Source organism: Carassius gibelio, chromosome B24 (assembly GCF_023724105.1).
Source record: "Carassius gibelio isolate Cgi1373 ecotype wild population from Czech Republic chromosome B24, carGib1.2-hapl.c, whole genome shotgun sequence".
Lineage (NCBI taxonomy): Eukaryota > Metazoa > Chordata > Actinopteri > Cypriniformes > Cyprinidae > Carassius > Carassius gibelio.
In genome coordinates, this window is record NC_068419.1 from 22,593,758 (window position 1) to 22,621,671 (window position 27,914).

Here is a 27,914-nt window from a genome sequence, read left to right on the forward strand (position 1 = left end):
GTGCATTGTTTTCCCGTCATGAGAAAAAGGAGAAGTGGCAATAAAACAGGTCAACACAGGGAACAGATACAGAGAGAAGCGTCAGAACCGAGAGTTTAAAGAGACTATAATACTAAAGGTGGTATGTGTGAGTGCAGTAATATCAACAGGCTTGAATAGTTGTTTCAATATGGTTTTTGAATGTAGTGGTTAAATAAAAAATTCCAGTGTGATAAAAGCGCTGTTTACACTAACCACATACCGGGATGATCATGGAACGAGTTTTGACTTTAGTATCGCTGTGTGTGCTTTCTACATGGGTAAGTCAATCTTTCTCTATATACAACTGTTTTATGTGGTAAACTGAGTCTGGGGTTTAGATTGTATATGACAAAGAGGTTTCATTTTCAGGACAAAAGCACCTGTGACCGATACTGGTTTCATAAAGCACCGCGAGAATAACTTGTGCTGAATTTAAATGGAAACTATGAGTAATTGATGTACATCTTTATATATATCCAACAATCAATTACAGTGAAGCAGCAAGCAATACATTAAATTGAACATTAGAGTATCAGTATTGTTTTAAAAGGGGTCATATGATGTTGCTAAAAAGAACATTATTGTGTGTATTTGGTGTAATGCAATGTCTTATGCAGTTTAAGGTAAAAAAAAAATAAAAAAAAATAACACATTATTTTCCACATAATGTAGATTATTGTTTCTCCTCTATGCCCCGCCTTTCTGAAGTGCATCGATTTTTACAAAGCTCATCGTTTTGAAAAGCGAGGTATGCTCTGATTGGCCAGCTATCCAAGGCTTTGTGATTGATTGAATGTTATAAGCATATGACAGAAATTTTACGCCTTGCTCCAAAGAGAAAGGAAATATTTAAATTGCATCATACGACCCCTTTAATGGTCTTCCAACAGATATTCTGCTAAGTAACTTTCGAGTATGTCAACTTATTCTACTAACTAACAGTCTACTAATACTGTTTTAATAAGTTTACATGTAGTTCAAAATTAATCGGACATGTAGATGCAAACTTACTTACAGTTAATAGAATGTGTAAAGTGGACTATGGAAATAAATTGTGACTCACTTGAATTGAATTGTCCTTAACTACTATGTGTTTTAAATTGATAATTTGATATGTACGTTCAATTTTTTTCATTGTACTTATATTTGGAAATATTGGCTTGTAAATAGTTACATAGTTAATAGTAAATAGTTTCTGTAGTTACATCTACACTGTTGACCCCACTTCACCCTTTAAACCTAACAATAGCACCAAACTTGCCTCTAACCTTACCTATATCCCACCGAGCAACAAAAGAGTTTTGCAATTCAGCATGAACCCAGTAGGTACACTGTACAACAAAGTGTCTTCAAGTACATAGTATGTATAGACACCTAATATGAAATGGGACTATAAAGTGTAAACTAATTATCTTTCTAACTCCAAGAGGACTGCTGAAGACACAATTATACAACCCTAACTAACAGTCTATTGTAATGATAGTTAGTTGACATGTAGTTGTAAAGCTAATTATAGTTGATAGTATGTCTAAAGTGGACTATAGAAAAAAAGGTTGATACCAATATAAAAATAGCCATTTATCTGATCTTTTAAATGGAGTTGGAGATGCCAGTTCTGTGGATTCAGATTTTATATTCATGGATTTAATGATTCACTTCTGGAAGACAATACCAGTCCAAAGTCAGAGAAGTGATCATGAGTTATTGTATAAATAGAGTTAGTAATAAGATTTTACTGTAATGGATATGACATTCTAATTATTTTTAAATAAGCTATACTTTATTCACACACAAAAAAAATAAAATAAAAATAAATAAATAAATAAATAAAAATAAAAACATGTTGTATAGTATATTTTCTAATGTTGGTTGTTCTTAAACAGGTTATTGGATAGTAAATCCAATGTCAAGCATTAGAAGGTCTTTTTCAATAGTTTTTTTTTTTTTTTTTTTTATCCCAGTATCCCAGTATACACCTCATGAAGCTGGAAAATTCATGAAGAGAATAACTAAGTTTTGAAAGGGAGGCTGCTTTGAAGAACTTAGAAGACTTTTATTTTCCTTACATTGTGGTGACCAAATATCTCTACAAGGATAATACAATAATACCAATATTTTGTACTGTATAATAACCCTTACGTTTATGGAATGTCCTCATAAAACATAGAAACCGGTGTGTGTTTGTGTGTGTGTGCCTGGTATTCCATGTTATGTGGACCAAATGTTATCAAAGATATAGTAATGACCAATGTTTTGGTACTCATGAGAAAAATTATATACATAATTATTATTTTTTTTAAGCAAAAAGTGCCAGAAAGTTTTTGTTAGGGTTACGGGAAAGAAAATACAGTTTGTACAGTATAAAAAATATGTCTTTGTTCCCATAAAACATGGAAACCAGTGTGTCCTACATCTCCATCCATCTTTTTTATATACATTGAATGAGAAGAAGCAACTAAACTTTGGACAGATACTTCTTGACTTAGTGTTTTATAAAAGCCATTATACACTATTTCCTTGTTTGTTGTGTCAACAGCAGTTTTCTTCTACCTTATGGTAACTTGTCAAAGAGAATCATTCACTAGACTAATCATACATTGTTTCAGTGGATTTATAGATAGGTGTTGGAATTTTACTTTTTATATGTCAAATGGAAAGAGGTATGCTTAGCATCATTGATAATATATTATGTAAATGTATTTTACTGTAGTTTATTTGTCATGCCACTGTGTGTATTTGTGCACCTCAACATCATAAAATTCAAAACTGTACATAATACACAGTGGCTTTTGTGTTTAACATTCCATGTTAATGATTTCAATTGTATCCTCAGGCAAACTCGCACTGCATCCATCTAGATAAGTTTCAATCTGAACACTGTGTTTGGAATAAATATATTAAAAGATATAAATGAACTACGGTAAAGAGTTCATTTTAAGAGCAAACGCATTAACAGTTTTTAGTGAAATTCTCACTGAAAAATTTGTCTTCAGGAATATAATTTGGTTACACTTTATTTAAATAGTCCATGTTAAAAAAATCACTTACAAGTACCTACAGTAGATGTCAACTAACTCTCATTCATTTGCAACTACATGTTAACTCTCATTAGATAACTGGTAGACTGTGGACTGGTTAGGGGTAGGTTTAGGGTTAGGGTTGGTGGAATAAACTGACATGCACTAGCAAAGTCAATTAAAGTTAGTAGAATGTATGTTGGAAGTCCATTTAAAAAGGTAATAGCAGAAAGTTTACAAAAGCAAAGTTACAAAGTAACAAAGTTATGTAGTAATTTCACTGTTCAATCACTGACCACAGATTTCTGGATTAATGTGGGATGCAGATCCAGTAACAGTTCTAAATGCAGGCCTCCTTTACTTAAACTGAAGTTGACTTTACTAGTCCTTCTGAGGCTTGTAGGCTAGAGTTCTCCTTAGCACATCAAGCTAGAATAAGACTGTTCAGTGAACTACAAATGTCTACTGTTACAGACAGTTTAGCATTATGTGATTAACTTACAAAAAATATATATATATATATATATATATATATATGAAATTTTACGTAATGAAATTGGACTAGCTCAGTGTGATTAGCAAATTATTTGTTATTTATTGGAGTGCTTGCAAAGGATTGTCGGTTATTGGTGGACAAAAAGGATACACTTGATAAATCATTTTTAAATAATGCTTAATGAAGCACACTAGTGAGCGGCTGCTTTTCAGGGATCATTCAAATTGACATGGAAACCAATATATGCAGCCTTACTAGGATGTACATTTCCAATTAAGAAGCAACCCAAAGTAATGCTGTGTATTGTTCATTTATTTAATAAGTATAATAGTAAAGAGATTCACAATTAAGAGGGTAATTATTGGTTCGGTGGAGACTCACAAGGATGGCCTAAAAGAGCATTGCAGTAGTGACAAGAGCCCGGGTAAAGACTTGATCAACATGCTTTGATAAGATGGGATATATCGAGCAAATCTGCATGACTGGTGATAGTTGTGCTGTCAGTACAATTCAGCTGGTCGGCAAACATATCTGTTGTGATTGTTTTGGAGACTAGCTGTTTTATAGAACATTTGATTATTAAAATGAATGTCATTTCTTTCCTCAGGCAGAAATCCCTGATGTTAAGAATGTTACAGTAATTGGTCGAACAGATACTACATTAACATTTGAATGGAAAGTTGAAAACCGCAGTTACAGTTATATACTGGAAACAATTGACAATAAAGTCTCAATCAATGCATCAGAAGCTTATTATTTGAATCATATAGTCTCAGGTCTGTCTCCTGGGACTAACTACTCTTTCACGCTCTACACTGTGTTTGGGGGTAATACAAGCAAAGGATTTTACTTTTCTGATGTAACTGGTAAGTGAGTCTTTTTTAAGGAAACCTATAATTATTGTTTCAAATTTAATTTGTGTTAATTGTTGGCTCAGTAATTTCAATCACTGATCTTTCTCAAAATCTAGTCTGTTATATATATATATATATATATATATATATATATATATATATATATATATATATATATATATATATATATTGAACTCATCTAATTGCAAGCAGCAAGCAAAATACAGAAATATTCATTCAAACATGTACATTACCTATCAGCACATTACCTATCTACATGATCAATTAACAATTCAGAAACCAAAATTGGTTTTTATTGTTGACTGCTATTCATTTCGTGCTAACTTTCTTTAAAATAAATGTAACATTACTGCAAAAACATTCAGACATTTGTAGAATTAATTTCTGGTATGAAGTGGTAATAAGTGTACATTACCAGGTCAGTTATTGAAGGAACTGAATGGCAGATGAATGAATGTACAGGTGGATAGTACCAGAAGCTATTGAAATAAAATTTCTGTCTCTTTCTTCTTTAGCTCCACCTAATGTTGACCTTGTTTCAGTCATCAATCGGAAAGAGTATATGATAACATTACAATGGAGTAATTTCAAGAACAGAAGTGATTACAGTTATAAGCTGAAATACAGGAACGAAGAAAATGTTTCAATACCTATATCACAAACTGATACAGTGGAATATAACGTCACGTCTCTGGATGCTGGGACAGAATACTTCTTTACGCTCTACACTGTGTTTGGAAGTGTAATGAGCAGTGGATACAACTTCACTAATGTAACCAGTGAGTACATCATGACATATGACATCTGACATTTCTCTCCAATTTCTGTTCAAGTGCAAGAATAAGAACAGAACCACAGCTGAAATTCTTATTTGAAATTAGGATTCAAGTCACTGTATACCCCTGCTGTATTTTTAACTGTTTTTCAACTGATTTCAATTCCAACAAAACTATTTTATCCTGCTACATCATTTTTTTGTGACAATTCAGCTGCATTTGCTAAAACAGTATAAATACACCAAGAAGTTAAAATAACATTTTCTTTTTTTTAATTTCCTTTCACAAACTGGCAGTTGGTGCTGTAGAGTTAACATGTCCTTTATTGTACTTCCTTCTGATTATCTAATAATTACATGTAAATGACAAGCTCATTGTATAACACATATTTCACTATATCTGTATTTGTTTCAGTGCCATCTAATGTTCAAAATGTGAATGTGAGGAGCAATGACACCGAAATGATCTTACAGTGGGATGTTGTATCAAACACAAGCAACAATAATTACAGTTATACTCTTGAAAACAGAAATGAACCACCAGTGAATTGCGGTAGTCAAATTGTAGATGGAAATAAGGTAATATGTCATATATCAGGTTTGATGCCTGCAACAAATTACAGCTTCACTCTGTACACAGAGTTCGCTGATCTGAGAAGTACTGGATTCAACTTTTATAACATCACGAGTAAGTAGCTCGTTTTATTATTCATATTTACTTACTCTTTGGATTAGACACACAATTGATCACATCGCAAAAATGGGCAAAATGTAAGAATCAGCATGCTTTCAATTCATGTGTTGGCATTTGAATTGATTACAACACACAGGATGTTGAACTGAAGCAACTGAAAGGAATTTACTGAATTGCAGATCACAAACATTCAGTATGGAGGGATTCCGTTAGTCAAAAACAAGATTTGCAACAAATAATTACAAAAACATCATTGCTAATTACTAAATCTTTTTCTTCTACTGATTAAACATCATTTTCTAGGTTTAATTTTTTTTTTTTTTTTGACATACCACATATCAGTGATGAATTTATGAAGAATGTGCTGCTGTATTATATTAATTACTAACAGTTCATTTCTCTTCACAGCTCTGTCTGACATAACTGGAGTAACAGTCACTCGGTCACAGACAGAGTTGACTATCTCATGGAATAAGTTAAACAATAATAACATCTACAACTACAATTTGAAAAGTCATAGAGAGGGGAGTGAGGAACATTTCACTGGATCCGTTGAGGGTGATGTGATTACACATACTTACTCATCTCTCACACCAGGAACTGAATACAGTTTTACTCTCTTTACTGTGGTGAACAAAGCCTTAAGTAGAGGATACAGCTTTAAGAACATCACTAGTAAGTTTTGATAACATTACTTTAATTCAGCTACTTATTTAAAAAGCATATTTATAAGTTTTAACTGAGTTTTGACAGCTTGCTAGTCAAAAAAATCCTTGCTAGGGACAAAATACTTTTTCTGAATGGTTTTGAATGCTTGAAACTCAGAGAGATTTATTATTATTATTATTATTATTCTTTATTCATCTTAATTTGCATAATAAACAAACATATGTTTTAAATCTGAGTTGGGGCCAGACCAGGAAGTTAAAGTCTGTTTACACTTTACTGTAAAGTGCCATTGTTACAGAGTAATTGTACATTGAAATACTATGTAACATTAACTATGTACTTTAAGGTTAATGTAAGGACTAGGGTTTGATTTAGTGTTGCATATAATTATGTATAATTTATAGTGCTGTCAAATGATTAATTGTGATTAATCGCATTCCAAAATAAATGTTTTCGTTTACATAATATGTCTGTGTACTGTATATATTTATTAAGTAAATATAAATATACATAATATACAATACAAAATATTTACATATATTTGCATAGTTTTATTAATATAATTAAATTTACATATAAATATATTTAATATATAAAATTGTTCTTAAATATATACGTGTGTCTATATATAATTTAAATTAAATGTACATTTAAATTAATTTAAATTAAATTTATACATTTAGCAGACACTTTTATTCTAAGCGATTTACAGTACATTCAGACTATCAATTTTTACCTATCATGTGTTCCCGGGGAATCGAACCCCCAACCTTGCGCTTGATAATGCTCTACTAAATGAGCTACAGGAACATACAATATATATATATATATATATATATATATATATATATATATATATATATATATATATATATATATATACACACACACACACACACATAATAAATATACACAGTACATACACATATATTATGTGAACAAATACTTTTATTTTGGATGTGATTAATCATTTTACAGCACTAATAATTTAGTTATTACTTTGGTAAATAACTGTAACGTGTTACAAGGATGCTGTAAAATGTTACTTAAAGTCCTGTACAACTTATGTCAAGATTAAGACCCCAAGAGTAAGACTCCAACTCAGTTTGAAATCAGCATTCATTTTATACTATGTTTTCTGCAGCCCTTTACTGTACGTCCTTTAACTGGAAAGTTACCAACTCATCAATAGAGGCTGAAGTTAATGGTTCCACACATGTGATAGCTCAAAACAGCACTGGAAGTCATAAAAAAACTCCAATACTAATACACAACAAGGTGAATCTGCAAGACCTGTATCCCGGAGGACACTACACTGTTTCACTGTTTTATGAATTGGAGTCACAGCAACTGCTACAATGCTCACACAACCTGACATTAGGTGAGTTTACATGCTCTGTTTGGATTGTGGCACTGATCAGCTGATATTCCATAAAAAAAATTGTCCTTCTTTTTCTCTTTCAAACAAGCTCCAAATAGTGTATCTCATCTCCGCTGTGAATATCATTCTGGAGGGTATGGTCTGGCTGTAATTTGGGAATCTCCATATGGAGCTGTGGATGTGGTACAGGTCGATGTTAATGGACAAAGTGTCAACCAATCACGGAGTTTAGAAAAAAAACTGGAGATAAATGGCCTGCAAGTTGCCCAGTGGTACAAAGTGACAGCATTATCATTTTCTGGAGCCATGAGGAGTCAAACAGTATCAGTCAACTGCCAAACAAATCCAGCAGGTAAAATAATGTCTATATATGATTATATAATTAAAGATAGTCTCTTAAAACTTCAGGAATATTCCAAGTTAAATACAAATTGAAGTAAATAATTAATCGTAAAAATTAAAGTTCTGTCATTATTACTCAGCTTCATGTTGTTTCAAACCTGTATGAATCCTGCTTCTCTCATGAGCTCTCATGGATATACCAAGTAGAGCAAAGATGGCTAGCAAAGTGGCCTGTTCCACACACAACTGCCCTCATGTGACTTCGTAAGACTATAGGAAATCACTTTTTTCAGAGAAATATAGTTTTTCCTCCCATCTTATATTATTTAGTTCCTGCTGCTTAATATTTTTGTGGAAACCGTAATACTTTTACTTTTTAACAAAGAACAAAGATATAAATCTTTTGTAACTTTATTTGAGTCTTTATTATCTTATTGTTATCAATATAATTTATTCCTCCTGAATAAATGGTTGAACATTTGAACTGCTTACTGTACCACAGACTTTTGTATGGTAGTATATCATGGTTACCACATTAATTAGAAAAAAATATATATACTTTAATGATAATGTAATCATGGTTCCCCAAAGAGAACAAGACACTGCGTTGAATGATTTGGGGATGCCCTGGCCAGACCAAGTTCTGAAGCATATGTGAAATCAGTCCAAAAGCGAAGCAAAACATCATGAGCGGGGTGATGTGAGCAACCAGGAAGCATAAAGGCACATCTGGCAAGAGCACATGTTAGCAGGGATGCAGGGCGTATAGCAGGGAGACATAGCATCTGATTCCATTCGGGCAACTATGGTTACATAAGTAACCTCAAGACGTTCCCCTTAAAGGAGTCATATGATGTTGCTAAAAAGAATGTTATTTTTGTGTATTTGGTGTAATGAAATGGGTTTATGCAGATTAAGGTTAAAAAAACACATTTTTTTCACATACCTGTACATTATTGTTTCTCCTCTATGCCCCGCCTTTCTGAAAAGTGTCATTTTTTTACAAAAACCATCAGTCTGAGACTGTTAGTCAGAAGTACATTGTAGTCTTCTCTCCCAGGATGAGGAAACAGTCCTCCATAAAATGCATTGCACACATCTAAATAATTGGGTTGAACTGTTTTGGAATAGTGTTGCGAATACAACTTAACCACTGATTTCTACTTGTGTCCTCTTTTGGAAGGCCAAACAAAGTATTTTCACTTTCACAATGAAACAGCATCTCCACGACATGGCACCGGTGGCAACAGCGACAATCAAAGTTAAGGCTTGTTTCTTTGCGTGAACATTTGGGCTGTGTTATGCAGATCCTCCCATAACGTGACGTAGACATGTGGGGTTAAATGAGTCATTTTAGGGGGGCGTGGACAAGTCTTAGCTTTTATAAAGAATATCTCTTTGGGTTTGAGACTTAAGTCTTTGCAACTTTAGGGATCTTATCTATTCATGAACAGCCTATAACACTCCAAAGAGAAAGGAAAACTTTAAATCACATCATATGATCCCTTCTAGGAACTCAAGCTATGTTGAACACTTTGGGAACAAGAATACCTACTATACCATACAAGCAAGTCTCTGTCTGGTTTGTATCTAATGAGCACATCAAGTCGAGAGAACTTGGGACCCTAGAGTAGATGTCAGGTCCAGACTGTAGAAACGGATGAATGTGTGTGGAGAGGACCAGCCTGCCGCAGCACAAACATCTTGAAGGGCCACGGCCACTGATAAAGCCTTGTAGGCTGCCATACCCATAGTTGAGTGTAGTGTTGTCAAAAGACCCGGTACTTTGGTACCAAGTCGGTAGGCCTACTAAAAAAATTAAAATGTGACGGTACCAGGTTTCTTTAAGTACCGGTGGTACCGAGTACCCAGTCAACCTGGTTGCTGATGCATACAGCGATATGGTTTCCTTGAAGCAGAAAACGCGGACGGAATCTCAAAATCCTGTCATGAAAATGAAACTTACTTTTTAATATGGACAGCCACGGAATTTGTCAAAGTTAGCATAAATTAATCAAATCAAATCTCCATATGGACAGTATCTGTAAATGTTAAGCTGCAAAAGTTGGTTGAAATGTGAATCCTGCTTGTTCTGTGCGTCTCTGTGTGAATGAATGAATGGCAGAGATGTGTGGGTTTGTTTACTACATAGACTGAAGTGCGTGAGGGCTTGCAGTCATTTCAATGAGGACATAAATACAAAAACAACATCACCATAACTTTTCACTTCACAACCTTTTAATTTGAGTAAAACCAGCGTCAAAATAAAAGTTCATTTTTACATAAATGCATTGTGCTAGAAATATTACTATTATTTAGTAGAATGTATGTGATACTGCTACTGTTGAAAAAATTTATAAAACTTTATTTTTTTAAATAAATAAATCACACAATATTTCTTCCACGTTTTAATTTTAATAGCAAATCCCCTTTATTTAAAAATAAATAAATAAATAAATAAATAAATTTGGGTGAAACCTGTTTACTGTTTTTCATAAATATATTACATGAAGAGAAAAATTTAAACACAATTGTAAATAAGTATAAAGAATGACATTGGTTTTATATTTAGTGATAAAAAGTTTTTTTTTATTTTTTTTTATTAGCATATTTTTGTGTTTTGCTTTGGTACCGAAATTGGTACCGAAAACTGTGGTTTTCACGGGTATCGGCACCGAATACTGAAATTTTGGTACCGTGACAACACTAGTCGAGTGCACTCTGACCCCTATAGGAGACTGGAGGCAAGATGACTCATAGGCCAGTGTGATGGTCTCAACCACCCACCGACCCATAGTTTGCTTGGTCAGTGGAACCCTCTTCTTAGGTGGAACAAAGCAAATGAACACCTGATCTGCCTTACACCACTGGGCAGCTCTATGAATATAAGAGTCCAGTGCTTGCACTGAACAAAGCAGAGTATGTCATTTTTGTACTGCTTCCTGCTATCCACCAATGGGGTGGTGTTGGCGCAGTGGATAAGACACATGACTTTGGTGTGAGAGTAAATGTAAACTTCTATCCTCTTCAACAAGGATATAGCGAGCAGGAAGATCATCTTAAGCGTGTGGAGCTTGTCCAAGATATCTTTAATGGGTTCAAAGGGAGGTTTGCACAGAGCCTCCAGAATCACAGCCAGGTCCCATGAGGGCACCTTGGTGTGTTGTACTGGCTTTAGCCTATGGGGTGCCACAGAGAAAAATTTTAACTAACAGGTGTTTCCCCACTGACTGACCAAATCAGCTATGGCCACCACGTAAACCTTCATAGTGGAGGGAGATAATCCTGCAGAGTCTTCAATTCAAGGTGTACAGTTTCCTCAAGGTGAGAGCTCTGGCCTGGATTATGGTCTCAACAACCTTAGTTGAGAGACTGGATGCTGTGAGCTGTGCCCCCTCAGGGGCCATGAGGAGCATTTGGTACGCCAGCCTGTAAAGTGAGAGTGAGTGCAGACCCCCCCTGCCGATTGATGTATGACAGGGGTTCTCAACTGGGGGGTCGTGGCCCACTAGGGGGCCTCAGTGATCCTCCAGGGGACCACGAGATGGCTTAAAATTAATTTAAATATCCTATAATTGTCTCATTTTTATTATTAATGTATTAAAAATTAAAATGATTTAATTGCACGACGTCTCTCATGTTCTGTGATTGATTGCTTCGGACTCGGTGCAGCAAGCCTTATCATACTGTTAAATACAGACTGAATGTCGGCTCAAAACTTCCATCTGCTGCATGCAGACTACATCTCTTAGCTGCTTGAAGCAAACTGTTATGCTAATGTGAAGGTAAATACGATTAGAGTAATAATAACGAACTTGTGTGTGCTTAATGTATGACAATCCTGAATATCAGGGTTGTACATTAGGGATACATTATTGATTCACAAACTATTTACGCTCTCTGGGTGCTGATCCCTATCATACATATGGGTGAAATTTCAATTTATTTTCATAGTTGTCCAAATTAATGTCCTGAGAGTTTTATAATGGATGCTCACCCATAGACGAGGATCTCAGTGGTGTTTATGCACATATGAGTGAAAGAAGTGTTCACTGATCTTGCCTTCAGATTTATGTGTTTCAACAGATTTAGAATGTATATTGTTGAATTTTTATTTGTATGTTTATTTTTTTAATCGATACAATCAGTAGATATTCAGTCAGTCCAGTTCAAAGGGACAGGTTTAGTGAGTGATCTTTTGGCATCCCCCCTGTGTTACATTCAGGAACCCAGGGAAACACAGGAGATGAGAGATCCTAACACAGTGTGGGTTCTAATGGGTAATCCAAATCAGAATCCAACAAGCAGGGGTCAAAACCAAAAATCAATCCAAAAAAACAAACAAACAGGGAATGGAACAGTAACAGGAAAAGTAACTAGAAACTCGGAAGGCGAGGAAACTGGGTGAAGGAAAGAAAGGACTCCATGAAAACAAACAGAAAAAGACTGGTTAATATAGGCAGAGTAATGACTATAAAGTGAAGACACCTGAGTGCAATTTACAGGAGTGCAATTACTGTAATGAAGGGACAAAGCTTTGTGGGAATTGTAGTGCCTGCGGTGAGGTGCCTATGGGGAAGTGAGACCACTAGTGGAGACCCAGGGAAACAGAGACCAGACAGCGTGACACCCTGTTGTCCTGTTTGCTATGGCAAGAAAAAGTACTCTGAAGTTGTAAAGAATGTAAAAAATACAGGAGCTTTAAATCTTTTTCTCTCTCTCTCTCTCTCTCTCTTTATATACATGTTTTTTATTTTAAAAAGTTAAAATTGAGCAGAGGGTTATAAAGAATCAGGGTATCTTCCGTCCATTCCAAATCCGTTTTCAATTAAAAAACAGAAAACGGAAAGACTCAAGAGGATTCAAGTGAGAGAACATGAATTCAATAACGATAAATTGAAAAATGTTCGTTTATTCGTTATTCCATTAAGTTTAACAAACGGAAAACAAGTTTTTGGCTCGATTTCTCATTTTGTCGTTTGGAGATTAAAAAACGGTTTATGGCTTCAATATTTCATTTGCATTTGTGGGCGGAGCTGAAACGCTCCTTTCATCTGATTGGTCGAATCGCTCCGCCTTCAGCTCAGGTCTCTACATTCTTTCAAGCAGAATAAGAGTCTTATAGGAGTAATGTCTGAAACCACCGCTCACTGTTAATTAACATAATATTTGAGTCAGATGTTGCTGCGCACATAATTCGTGCTGCTGTGGCTTGCAAGTCACCCCTTTAAATTATTTCTAGGTTATAGTATTGTATGAATATTGTCCCACTGATAAATACAGTGCAAATAGTTCTGTCTCCATGGATAAAAGTGAAGTGGAAATAAAAATCAATAATAGACTGATCAGTTCCATGATAATATGGCTGTAACATTTACCACTCTCGTCTTTTAAGTCTAAAGGCACTAGGTAGGTGTGTGCGACATTAATAATTAATTGGGAAAATTAATATAGTTACATTTATGAAATAAATTAGTAATATTAGTTTTATTACATTCTAAATTGAATGATCTTTCTCTTTTAGTCTTCTTTGTTGGCCTTGAGAAAGCCGACATATATTTGAACATTATTATCATTTATTATGAGAGTAATTGACAACGACTAAAATTTTAATGTTTCACCAAATTCAGCTCAGATCTTCAGACTTGTTTGACTCGTTGCTGTAACTGGTCAGACTTTCTCCTTCTCAAAAAATCCTAGTGACTTTCATTATCTGAGCAATGAAGGTCTTACACTTAATGTCCACTAGATTACATTTACGTAAGTTTAAATGACTAATAAATACATTAATTTCATGTGTATACCGCATGAATATGCCATATCTGTGTACAAGAATAAACTTCACACTTCAAGCTGTACTTTAAAACTTCCCATTCTGGCTTTTTCAACCTACCTCCAAATTTATTTTAAGATATGTTTTATTCACACTGGTTTATGCATTTAACGTTTGTCCATCTGGAACTTTTATTTTTCATGAGTTGTACATTTTAAGATGTACTCAGTGTTGATAAATCACATGCACTGAATGTAAAGTGCTAATGTCAGGACTCTCAGTCCTCCTCCTAGATGGCCAGTGTCCTGCAAAGTTTAGCTACCCCAAATAAACACACCTAAGCTAAGCAAGGTCTTCAGGATCAGTAGCAATGTCCAAGCAAGTGTGTTGGAACTGAACTCTGCAGAACATGGTTCTCCCGGTTCAGGACTGGGTTTTAAATCTATAAATGCATTTGTACAGTTGGGTGTCTGCATGCAGAGGTGTACTTCAGTAAGTACAATGTAAACTGTAACCTTTTAAGACAAAATCTTCAGATCAGCATTTAGGCCACTGCCTTGAGGTCTCCATCCATCGGTCAAAACAGACCTCGCTCCCCACCACACTCCTGCTAGCTGTCAACATTAACTGCGGCTGGTGCCAAATAAAAATCATTATGTATCCCTTGTGCATTGTTCAAATTCACTACCCTTTCGTTTTGTTCGGGATGAAAACATCCACTCAATTAAACTGCTATAAAAATGTATCAGATAAAAAAAAAAAAATTCAATATTTTTTTTTGCATAAATCTATTAATCAACCTCAGTCCTGATCAAAACTACCAAATTGTTTTTTTAAAAAATCCAAGATTTTAACTCTTTAATTGCCAAGTTCATAAATGATGTTACTGATTTAGGGGGAAAAAACTAACAAAATGACTTATTTTCAATATAAAAGTAATTGTGGCTGGATTTTTTTTTTTTATCACAGTCTTCGGCATGTCAAAGATTAGTAACAAGATTGGCTTTGATGCATTTTTTTTATTTGTGCAGCATTAGATTTATTAATTTTTTCCCCTAATTTATTGTTGGTGGATGTTTTTTGCTCCATTGACTTCCATTATAATGACACTTTTGATTGCAAAGTCATGACACAAAATCATGCATTCTTGATTGTTTGTGGTTTTCCCTTTTGGGAAGAGGTAAAATTTGTTATTTTTACAGTTGATCACTAGGTGGGACCATTAACCCTTTAGATAGGCCTGTGCAAAAAAAAAAGCTTAGTTTCTGACTTGTATATGAAGCCTCATCCCGAACATAACAAAAGGGTAGTGAATTTGCCCACAGTGTACTGTTGATTTTTGAAACTTTTCAAGCATTTTCCCAAAACATATGTCAAAATAAGATTTTTCACCAAAAATCATTCCATTAGCTGAAACACAGAGAAAGTTGTGGCCAAAATAAGGCTCAACTTCTAGCGGACGAATACGTCCCCAACAACGCATAAGGGGTATTATGTAACAGCAAGTCATTTGTGCAAGTACATTTGACTTGCAGTTTTCCAAAACATAATCAATTTTATTTGACACCAGCTGCAGTAGTTAATGTTGGTTTCTATTATACAGTTATCATTTGGCTAAGGTATACCCCCTCCCACCCCATCTATCATTGAAGAACCTGTGTTACACAGATATGGCATATTCATGGTAATGTTTTTATTTGTCATTTAAACTTATGTAAATAGAATTCCTGTCTCCCCCTCTAGTGGACATTAAGTGTAAGACCTTCATTGCTCAGATAATGAAAGTCACTTGGATTTTTTGAGAAGGAAAAAGTCTGACCAGTTACAGCAACGAGTCAAACAAGTCTGAAGATCTGAGCTGAATTTGGTGAAACATTAAAATTTTAGTCGATTTCAATTACTCTCATAATAGATAATAATAATTATGTTCAAATATATGTTGGCTTTCTCAAGGCCAACAAAGAAGACTAAAAGAGAAACATCATTCAATTTAGTTTGTAATAAAATTAAAAATTCTAATTTATTTCATAAATTTAACTATATTAATTTCCACAATTAATTATTAATGTCTAGTGCCTTTTGACTTAAAAGACGAGAGACGTAAATGTTACAGCCATATTATCATGGAACTGATCAGTCTATTATTGATTTTTATTTCCACTTCACTTTTATCCATGGAGACAGAACTATTTGCACTGTATTTATCAGTGGGACAGTATTCATACAATACTATAACCTAGAAATAATTTAAAGGGGTGACTTGCAAGCCACAGCAGCACGAATTATGTGCGCAGCAACATCTGACTCAAATATTATGTTAATTAACAGTGAGCGGCATTTCAGACATTACTCCTATAAGACTCTTATTCTGCTTGAAAGAATGTAGAGACCTGAGCTGAAGGCGGAGCGATTCGACCAATCAGATGAAAGGAGCGTTTCAGCTCCGCCCACAAGTGCGAATGAAATATTGAAGCCATAAACCGTTTTTTAATCTCCAAACGACAAAATGAGAAATCAAGTCAAAAACTTATTTTCCGTTTGTTAACCTAGATGGAATAACAAATAAACGAGCCATTTTTCCATTTCTGGTTATTGAATTCATGTTCTCTCACTTGAATCCTCTGGAGTATTTCGTTTTCTGTTTTTTAATTGAAAACAGATTTGAAATGGACGGAAGATACCCTGATTATAAAGTTATAAAGTATAGCATTAACATTTAAATGTACTTTTTTATAATACAGTAGAAGAATAATAAGGCAAAACAAATTTTTGGGTTAGTAAAAAGTTTAAAAATAAACACTTTGCTGCGGAAGTACAGTATAAGAGGAAATGTCAGGCATAGGGGTGCTTTGCAAAATTGACCGGAGAAGGAGGGGAGCCCCAGAGTAAAACCTCTGATGTAGGAGACCACCGATGTGTTGTCTGTGCGAACAAGCACATGATTGTCCCCTTATGTCTGGAAGGAAGTGTTTTAGAGCTCGAAACACGGTCAACATCTCCAGGCAGTTGATGTGCCACGTGAGATGATGGCCTTCCCACAGACCTCGAACAGAGCGGCCTCTCATGACCGCTTCCCAAGCCGTGAGCTTTACATGATGACAAGGAGCCCTGAGTGACAACCTTGATTTTGCGAAGTGGGTTCCCCCTTGGGCCTACGCCACCACTGCAAGGGTCTCATGTACAACAGGCCAAAAGAAATCACACTGGACACAGCTTTCGTCAGACCCATCAATCTCTGAAATTGTTTGACAGTGAGTGACTGGCCTTCTCTCACTTCCCTCAAAGCTGTGAGAATCACTTCGATATGAGCAGGAGACAACTGAGCCTGCATCATTGTTGAATCCCACATCCACACACAGATAAGTGTTTCTCTGTAGTGGAGAAAGCACACTTTTCTTGGTGTTTAGCCATAACCCCACCTCGAGTACAACATCTCGATGCCGGACCGCAATCTGCTCTGACTGAGCAAATATAAACCAATCATCGATGTAATTCGCAACGGACCCCGTGGAGTATCCACATACTTCATGAAAGTGCAGGGTGAGAGTGTCAGGCCAAACAGAAGAACCAAATACTGGTATGCTTTACTCTTGAAAGGAACTTCCTGTGTTGAGGAAGGTTGGATATGTGGAAGTGTGTGTCCTTGAGATCTTTTGTGACAAACAAGTCCTTGGACCTGATTTGGTCCACGATATGTTTGATAGTAAGCATCTTGAACCAAAATCGTTTGATAGCACAGTTCAGTAGATGTAGATGATAGGAGACAACCCCCCACTTCCTTCTTCAGAACGATGAAGTAACAGCTGTAGAATCTTGATTCTCATGAGAGAGGAAGAACACATTTTATGTCCTCCTTCCTCAAGAGAGTTTCTACTTCTTATTTTAATATAAGTGGATGAGAACCAAACTGAATTATGTAACCTATCTTTACAGTTTACAGGAAACATTGTGAGACATTTGGCAGAAGTTTCCTTGCTGTCAGAAAGTATACTGAGGGAATGAGTCTCTCAAGACTGGTCTCTGGTGTCACTAGAGGAGCCACCTGACTGCTCTAGCATGCTCATCTGAGGGGGCGAGCTTTTCTGTGCTTTACTGTCGCTGGCAAATAGGAAATTTTCTTGCAGGAGCTTCCTGCACCCTGAAGCACCAGGGGTGGCAAGGGTATCGTTGAAACTCTCTGAAGGCACCAAGGAGGATTGGGCACTGTATACAGAGGTGTGTACCTCCTCTCCCCAGGGTGGCAGCCCTCATGGTCCTGACGATTGGATTGTCGGGACTGCTTGGCCGATGTCCTCTTGAACATGATAATTCTGTATAGAGGACCCTGACCGAGAGCGATGCCCTGACCGCTGATCTCTGCTTCTGGGACAGATTGTATGAGGAGCTAGATAACTGGGACTGCTCCCGCTCAACAGTCCCAAAGACCTGTGAAAAGTGAGGGAGGAAGTGCTGGCTTCTTCGCTTCCTGAAACCTCTTGACGACAGTGTCTACTGAGCTGCCGAAGAGGCAAGAAGGTGATAACGGGGCATCCAGGAGGAAGAATCTGCCCTTATGTTGAAGTTTGGACAGATTCAACCACAGGTGTCACTTGGTAGCCACCAATGCTGCCAGTGAATGGCCGATGGCTCTGTCTGTTTCCTTGGTGGCCTGAAACGACAGGTCTGTGCCCCCACACATTCATCGAATACATCAGATTTATCTTCCTCCCTATCATCCAGGACTTTTAGCAGGTAGAACTGGTACACCTGCAACACTGCCATAGTGTGCAGACATGCACCAGCCTGTCCTGCTGCTGTATAAGATGTTGACATGTACACATTTCGATGCTCGATATCTCCCACAGTAAGAAACTTTGGGATTGCAATGTCATGGTTTTCACAGAAACATGCTACACAGCGACGGATGTCGATAATGTTATCGAGCTAGCCAGGATGTGGCCTTTTTTTAAGGCACCATAAACAAGTGTCATTGAATCAGTGTTTCATTTCTGAATTCCAAGACACTGGTAATACACATCTTTAGTCGCTTTAAGAAGGTTAAAACTGAATGCTTGAGCTGTTTAGATCACCAGAAATTTGTGTGATTTGCATGTAGCCCTCTAGTAATTTTGAAGGTAATTTTCTGGTCTGGTCTGCATGATCAAGATTATGGTGATGTGATTGTCAAAGCTTAAGTCAGTGTGAACAGTTTTCTTTTAAATGAGCACATAAAATGAAGGATATTGAATTGCGAGGCTCCATGTGCACCTGTGTTAACAAAGCTTGGTGTACGAACTCTGTCATTGTTGGGAGACACTGCTCAGCTAACCTAGAGTTTCTCATAGTTAAGGGAAGACCTTTTTATCTGCCTAGGGAGTTAACTTCCATCATTATAACTGCAGTTACTGCACCAGTAATCCACCGGATGCTAATGCCAAGGTTGCTATGAATGAACTGCATGCAGCCATTGGCAATATTAGACCACTTACCCAGAGTCTGCTTTTATTGTCACGAGTGATTTTAATCACTCCAACTTTAAGAGATGATTCCCCAAATTCCATCAACATGTTTCCTGCCATGCTAGAGGAGACAAAACATTAGATCATGTTTACACAAACATTGATGGAGCTTACATCACGACCCCCTCCCCCACCTGGGACCGAGACACTCCTCCTGATAAGCCTGAATGTATACAGTACCACCCAGTAGAACTCATACCTATTGCTATGAAATGCTTTGAGTGACTGGTCCTAGCACACCTCAAGGACTGCCTCCCAACCACACTGGACCCAGACCAATTTGCCTACTGTAGCAATAGGAGCACAGAGGATGCAGTACGCACAGTGCTGCACTTGGTACTCACACACTTGCACAATAACAACACATATGTACCGATGTTGTATGTTGTTTGCTAACTCCATCCACATTAACGGGATGGTTGCTGAACGTGTCTCCAGCTTCAAGTTCCTGGGAACCACCATCTCCCTCACAAAGACCTCCAGCCTGGTCAAGAAGGCTCACCAGCGCCTCTTCTTCCTCAGGACAGGGAAGAAGAACCAGCTGTCTTCAGCCATCCTGGCGAACTTTTACATGTGTGCAATCGAGAACATCCTGAACAGCTGTATCACAGTCTGGTATGGGAACTGCTCATTTGCTGATCACAAGGCACTGCAGAGGGAGATGAAAACCGCCCAACACATCACAGGGACAACACTTCCTGCTATTGAGGACATCCAGAGAAAACGCTGTCTATGTCAAGCTTGCAGCATTCCTAAGGACTCCTTTCACCCTGACCATAGACTGTTTAACCTCCTGTCCTCCGGGAGATGCTTCAGTAGCCTCCGGACAAGGATCAGCAAACTCAGGGACAGCGTCCTCCCTACAGCTGTCTCCTTACTGAATTCTGCCCTCTGACCCCCCCCCCCCCCCACCACAACTGTAAATAATGTTCATATTTTCATAGTTTCTGCTTATAGTGTACATACACTTATTACATAATCCATCTGTATAGTATTTTCATAGTACACCTATCTGTATATCATACTGATAGTAAATGAAAAATCTGTCCATAGTACTGCCTTATCTGTATATTTATTTTACATTTGTAACATATTGTAGACACTGTATATACTTACTGCTTATTGCACTTCTGGTTACATGTTAACTGCATTTTGTTGCCTTGTACCTTACATGTGCAATGACAATAAAGTTGAATCTAATCTAATAAACTTTCCCCACCAGACTGGATGTCAGTTTTACTCGCCTGGTGGGAAGCTTTAGGGCCTTCAGGGACAATGCTGAGGATGAGGAGAGATAGCTCTCGAGTGTCTGCTCCACCTCCGGCATCTGTCCATATCCCTTCTCATTCATACCCATGATGTTAGAGTTGTTAGAACCTGTGGGGCTGAAGAGTCGGGACGAATATGGTTTATCCCATGATCTCGTAACATCAACATGGAGATCTGGGAAAAATGAAGGCCCTGTCATGAGGGCTGTGATCTAGCTTTAAGGGTGTGCTCATCCAGCTTGCTCTTGGGACGAGCATCCTGTTTCTCGGCTGGCCATTCGATTTTCAGTTTGGCTCCTCATACAAGAGCGACTGTGGTGGTGAGTTCACAGTCTCCTCCATGTTGATGCTCGTTACATCAACATCCTCGGAGGAAGATAGATGAAGCATCTGTTTCTCTCTCGGGGAGAAGAAACAGTGGGGCAGGCTTCCAATCTCTGAAAGATCTTCCGATCTTCATCAAAGATGGCCAGGCAGGAGTGAAGCACACAGAGCAGGAGAAGCTCACACTCGTGACAGTGAGAGCTTGAGAGCTGACTGCTATTGCTCTAATACCAAACACACTATTTCACCACCTGAAAGATACTGTGGGCAGGGAGGAACACATGACTTGAAATGGCCTCTGAAACTTGTCACTCAGTGCTTTTGCATACACACACACACACACACCATCTCACTAAGCTTGGCGAATGTGCCTTTATGCTTCCTGGTTGCTCACGTCACCCCGCTCATGACGTCTGCTTCACTTTTGGGCTAATTTCACACATGCATTAGAAAGTGGTCTCGCCATGGCATTTCCAAAATGTTTGACAGCTCGATTTCCTGAAGGGGAGCTGTTTTTATTACTGATAATAATAGAACCATTACATTAATGATAAATGTTTCTTGAGCAGCAAATCAACATATAACAATGATTTCTGAAGGATTGCAAACCTAGGCTTCAGCTGCATAGAGCTTATCCTTGTTTTAATTTATATTAGTTGAACATTGCATTGACGTCAGTGTTTGTTTCTTTTTATTTTCTGCAGGTGTCATAGCAGGAGTTCTTGTATTTTTACTCTTGGTCATCATTATTTGTGTTGCTGTATTTGCATGGCGCCGATATGGTTCTGCAAAACGCAATAAGTATGATTTTTATTGATTGATTTTATATATTTTTATATAAATATTATCAGTTTCTTTCATAATATAATGCAATATAAGCTATATTGGGTTTATCTCTAATGTTTTTCTCATCTTTAGAATGCCATACCCACTTGTGGAGTCAAGAGTGTCTAATAAAAACTACAAGTATGTATGACTCTATTATTTTGGAAATTCTTTAAATACAGTGGCCCAAGGCAAAGCATTTGGAAGTTGATCTCAATATTTCTCTAGATGTAATTTCCAATCCTGTGTTCCAATGACTTTCTTATGTGGAACACATATAAGAAGATATTTTGAGAAATATTTGTACAATTGAGGTCAGTGATGACCAAAATTGTTTGATTATCAACATTCTTCAAAATATCTTCGATTGTATTCTTCAGAAGAAAAAAAAGTATACAGGTTTGAGATGATAAGAGAGTGAGTAAACAATGACAGAATTTGCAGTTTAAGGTGAACCTTAGGTGAAATTGTGTAATTAGATATCAAAATGTGAAAGTGTCATGTACAGTAGTTTTTATACACAAATACATTTGCTTTATTAATATTATGTTATCTAATGCTATGTTATCCAGACATTTTGTTTAGGTATGCCAAAAGTGTCTACATTTTTGGGGCCACTGTATATGAAGTCATTTTAGTGTCCTCTATATATAAAAAAGTAACTGTGAAATGTTTTTTTCCAGACCGATTCCCTTGGATAAATTTCCTGGACATTATCAAAACATGAGTCGTGATGAGAATAGAGGTTTCAGTGAGGAATATGAGGTAGGTTGTCTGTAATATTAAATTACATTTGTATTTTTTTTATCTCTGACTGAATTTTTGGTGATATTTAAATAAAACCAGGCCTAGTTTAGACTGTTGCAAAGAATTGAAATATTGAAAATGACAACCTGTTTATATGTTAGAATCATCAAGTTAATTCTCATTGTTTTGATGATGATTGTTTTGTGTTTCTTGAGTATTATTTTACTGAATATGTTTTAACAGGACTTAAGTTCAGTTGGTATAGAACAGTCTAGTATAGCAGCTCTTCTTCCCGAAAACCAGGACAAAAATAGATTTTCCAATGTTTTAGCCTGTAAGTGAACACACACACACACACACAAACGCACACACACGCATACACACACACACACACAGGTTTGTGTTGGACTTTCCAAAGATGTAATGTTTTTATACGGCATTTATCTTTTATACTATCCCCTTACGCTAACTCTACCCCACAAAATGTTTTTGTATTGTTAGATTTTCAAAACATTTAATTTTGTATGATTTATAAGCTCGTTTCCTCATTGGGACTAAAAAAAAGGTTCTCACAAAGTCAAAAATTACTGGTATTACTATCCTTGTGAAGACATTTTGTCCCCGTAATGTAGGGAATACCAGGACCACACACACACAAGCAAAATTACTGCACATTATCTGACTAGAAAATGTAATTTTGTCCTCCTCTCTCTATCTTTAAGATGACTCCTCTAGAGTGCATCTCACTACAAAGGATGAGGGTGATTCTGATTATATCAATGCTAACTACATGCCTGTAAGTACATTAAATAGTAGCCAACATCAGCTGTAATTCATAACACAAAGGACTACCTCACTTGTTTCTCCAAAGAATGGTCCTTCTGGTGGATTGACATTTGTTTATGTGTATATCAGGGCTATGGCAATGCAAGCAGACAGTATATTGCTGCTCAAGGTCCACTGCCATCCACTGTCAATGACTTCTGGAGAATGGTTTGGGAGAAAAGGTCACAGGCCATCGTCATGGTAACCAACTGCACTGAGAGTGGAAAGGTAAGGCAGAATAGAAGGCTGCTTACTCTAGTTTCAAGTAGTTACTTGCTTCCATTTTTTTAAACACTATATGGAACTTTACATTATGTAGAAATGTTTGAAACAGTATTATTATGGTAAATGGACTGCATTTATATAGCGCTTCAACAGTCCCCATGGCTATCCAAAGCGTTTTACAACTTGCCTCACATTCACCCGTTCACTCACTCACTCACTCACTCATTCATACACTGACTGCGGTGTCAGCCATTCAAGGCACCATCCAGCTCATCGGGAGCAGCTGGGGTTAGGTGTCTTGCTCAAGGACACTTCAACACTTGGTCAGGTGGAGCCGGGGATTGAACCACCAACCTTCCGGTTTGTAGACAACCTACATGAATCACCGAGCCACTGCCGCCCACAATTAACACAGTATTTCACATAGAGTGGTTTGGTTGCATACTTTTTAGCTTGCTATGTCAGATTTTTCCTCCGCACTTTGTGCAGTTATTTAAATATAACTTTTCTGATTTAACTTATCCAGGTCAAGTGTGAGCAATACTGGCCGCTGGACTACACGCCGTGTCTTTATGGGAACCTGCTGGTTACAGTGAAATTGGAGGATAAATTTCCGAATTGGACTCTGCGAGAATTTATTATAAAAAATGTGAGCCAAAATATTTATATTTACCTGTTTAATGATAATAGAATGAAACATAACATTCAAAGCAACATGTCAGAATGTTTAATTTTGTTTGAAATGATATATATATATATATATATATATATATATATATATATATATATATATATATATATATATATATATATATATATATATATATATATATATATATATATATATATATATATATATATATATATATATTGGTTATATCATAACCAATAATTGACTTTATTTTTCATCCTCTATTCTCTCTGGCCCTGACAGCGGTTTATGAGAACTATTTATTTATAGCACACTTTTAAAGCTGAAATATAAAACTTTCATGGTGTTTCATTCACCAATATTTTAACAATTCAGAAAAGATAAATCATAGTCTGGCAGTGATTTAGAGTCATATTTATCAGGTTCATGTTTTTTTCGGTAGTACTAAAGCATCCTGTGAGAGTATTTTAGCACTGTTAGTCATTTGCTTTTAGGATATTAAAAGGATTTGGACCAGAAATGAGATGCATGATTTCTAAATAAGCGATGATGAGAGTTAACAAATGGATAGTTTTTTTTTACATAGCAATTATCACATTGCGACATATTATAAACATTTTATTTAATATAGATAATCTACTTATTTCTTGGGATCCTTCAGCAGGATCTGCAGAGCCGTAGGTGCAACACAGAGTGAGAAATAGCACAAACTTTGACAGACTTTACCACACTCTTATCATTAGTTCATCTGGTATTCAGAAATATTTATTCTGCTTTCTTTTGATATGAGCCATTTAACTTGAATATGAATATATTAGCACATGACCAGTCAGATTAGCTTAATACATAATCTATTTCTGTCTATTTTTTTTTTAATCTATAACAGAAAGAGACCTCCGAGACACGAACAGTGAGACACTTCCACTTCACAGCATGGCCGGATCACGGTGTTCCTGCTGGCACAGAGGAGCTGATCCAATTCAGAGGACTCATCCGTCAGCACATAGAGAGCTCTTACTCTGCAGGGCCGACGACTGTACACTGCAGGTGGGCTACTACTACTAACTTTTAAACCCAATTCAAATATTAACTTAACGTGAATAATGACAGTCAGTCGACTGCGGAGAGCAAATCAGTGTGAAGAGTAAGCATTAATAAATAATTACACTGACAAAATAAAGCAAAGTTTTAATCCTTCTGTCACCATCTCTGTAGTGCTGGAGTGGGCCGGACAGGTACCCTAATAGCGCTGGACGTCCTGCTACAGCAGCTGCACAAAGAGAAGGCAGTGGGAATTGCAGCGTTTGTTCAGCAAATGAGACTCTGTCGGCCACTAATGGTGCAAACTGAGGTAACGCTGATTTAAATACATACAGTAATTTAGCTTAGAATTCAGGTGGTGGTATTATTATTGTGACAATTATTTTGGCCTATTTGGGTTATGGCTAGCTTTTTTCCTGGAGGATCCAAACACTTAAAAATGTGAATTTTACCATAATAATTTTACTATAAAAATTCCATCTCAGGGTGGCATTTAGGAAACTGTATATCTTACAGTATGTAACCACATATACCATGGAATAATGCAAACATATTAAACTACTTGAACATTTATGTGCTAATAACCATGATTTCTTTGCATTCACGCCAGTGATTAAAGTTTTAGTAAACAGTAACATGAGTAACATGAAATGAAAGCACTCTAATTTTTTAAGTAGTAGCAATTAAACAAGAACTTTTTTCATTATTCCATATATACATACAGAGATGTTACTGCTAATTCTACAGTTAGGTTTCAAGACCTAACAGCAATATAATAACAGCAATTCCTTTTATCTGCAAAGTTCTTCTGAGTTCAAAAAGGACATTCTTTGGCCAAACAGGATTGCATCTGTATTTTTATGATTATTACATATCGTTATGTAATTGCAGGCAATAATTTTATCACATGGAAATAAGGAGATACGTATTCCTGGCAGACACTCTTTGCTTTCATCTGTTTTATGCTTATCTCTCTTTCTCTTACAGTCTCAGTATGTGTTCCTGCACCAGTGCATCATGGATAGTCTACAACCCAAAACTGGGCCTAAGTCAGAGCCTCTCTATGACAACTCAGACATGATCTATGTCAACACAATAGCATTAAAAGAATATAACAATCAAAGTCAAATATAAACAGAAATATAAGCCATATCATATGGTCCAATGGTTCATTTCAAATACATAACCTTCAATAAAAACTGTAAGCCTGGGTTATTATTTTTTATTTTATTTTATATGAAAGGACTCTTCTGCTAACAATGCTGAAAGATACTGGCAATGATATTTTGAGCCCAAGCTATAAAGAACTACAAGTTTACCATTAAAACTTAAATGCCACTCTTTATTAAACTAAATAGCTGTGTATAGGCTTGTTTTTTGCTTGATAACCTGTGGTCTCTGAAAGGAAACTCTCCTTTAAGCTGTACTTAGTGCTGCTTATTTTGCACATTGCTTTCAAATGTGACATTTTTGTTAAAATTGAAATAAGAGATGGTCTGTTTAATGTCAGTTGAATTAGATTTGTTTTAGGTTAATACCAAAGTATCTTTCCATTATTATTCCATTGTTACTTATTCTCAGCTGCCTGCCGTATAACATGCTTTAAAGGAATAGTTCAGCTCAAGATGATTTTTGTGTGATTATTTACATCAGGACTGGGTACCCTGATTTAAATAATGTCATATCTGTATGTGAAATAGAGAATTAGATGCCAAGAAGGGAAAATGTTTTGCTTCACAGATATGGTTTCTGCAAACTGTTATTATATAGAAAACTGTGAAAACATTCTTCAAACATTTAGTATTTCTTTAACTGTTTCAGTGTGTAAGGTTAAGTTGTGGTCACATTAGTGAAATTCCAGTCACATTCACTCAAATTTAAGTTACTTTCATCTTTGCCTTCACATATTGGAGTAAATAATGTGTGATGTGTTACCTGTTTTGGTATTTGCTGTCATGCTTTTTTTTTTGCACTGTGGTAAAATGAAAATTTAACTGAACTCTAACTTTTGAATACATTTACATCATGTCTTAACCAGACATGACATGTTTCCAACCATAAGCAATTTGTAAACAATTAACTTGAAAATTATTTTAAAAAGTACCAGGTATTAACATCTGTTCTGAACATGGTACCACTGTAATACATGTTTTTTTAGACACAGCCATGGCAACTCTCTTAGTGTATATATAAATATGATAATTATTCACTAATGTTCTGCATGTGACAGTACCGTGGCATTAACAGCTGATAGCATCACTGAGCCATGGTACCATAGCATATCCATTTCTTGTAACAAACTTGTATTATGAAGTCTTCTATAAACAGTTTGTTTTTATTCACATCACTTGTTGACAAATATTAGTGTATTAGCATTAAATTATTGATAAATTGAATAAAACTATGTGAAGATCAACTGGCATTGGCATGCATTTGTCTGTGTTAATTTCATTAACAGTATTTAGT

The 27,914-nt window shown here is 36.2% G+C and overlaps 1 protein-coding gene across 1 annotated transcript; it reads left to right on the forward strand.

Annotated features, from left to right (window-relative positions):
* On the forward strand, positions 1 to 26,657 carry LOC128013495 (receptor-type tyrosine-protein phosphatase H). The gene is made up of 17 exons (XM_052596534.1): positions 1 to 299; positions 4,142 to 4,400; positions 4,925 to 5,188; positions 5,600 to 5,872; positions 6,287 to 6,553; positions 7,692 to 7,928; positions 8,017 to 8,280; positions 21,838 to 21,934; positions 22,052 to 22,099; positions 22,642 to 22,723; positions 22,949 to 23,039; positions 23,428 to 23,501; positions 23,621 to 23,758; positions 24,282 to 24,404; positions 25,294 to 25,454; positions 25,623 to 25,758; positions 26,436 to 26,657. Exons 1-17 carry the CDS (start codon positions 246 to 248, stop codon positions 26,580 to 26,582), a joined length of 2,715 nt encoding a protein of 904 aa, XP_052452494.1. The 5' UTR covers positions 1 to 245; the 3' UTR covers positions 26,583 to 26,657.
* The last annotated feature ends 1,257 nt before the right edge of the window (positions 26,658 to 27,914 follow it).

Bases quoted from the DNA above. Each gene is read 5' to 3' on its own strand.
- LOC128013495 (XM_052596534.1), top strand. From the start codon at position 246: ATGATCATGGAACGAGTTTTGACTTTAGTATCGCTGTGTGTGCTTTCT. The intron at 5,189-5,599 runs GTGAGTACATCA...TATTTGTTTCAG, and splicing joins CAACTTCACTAATGTAACCA to TGCCATCTAATGTTCAAAAT. The intron at 23,040-23,427 runs GTAAGTGAACAC...TCTATCTTTAAG, and splicing joins ATTTTCCAATGTTTTAGCCT to ATGACTCCTCTAGAGTGCAT.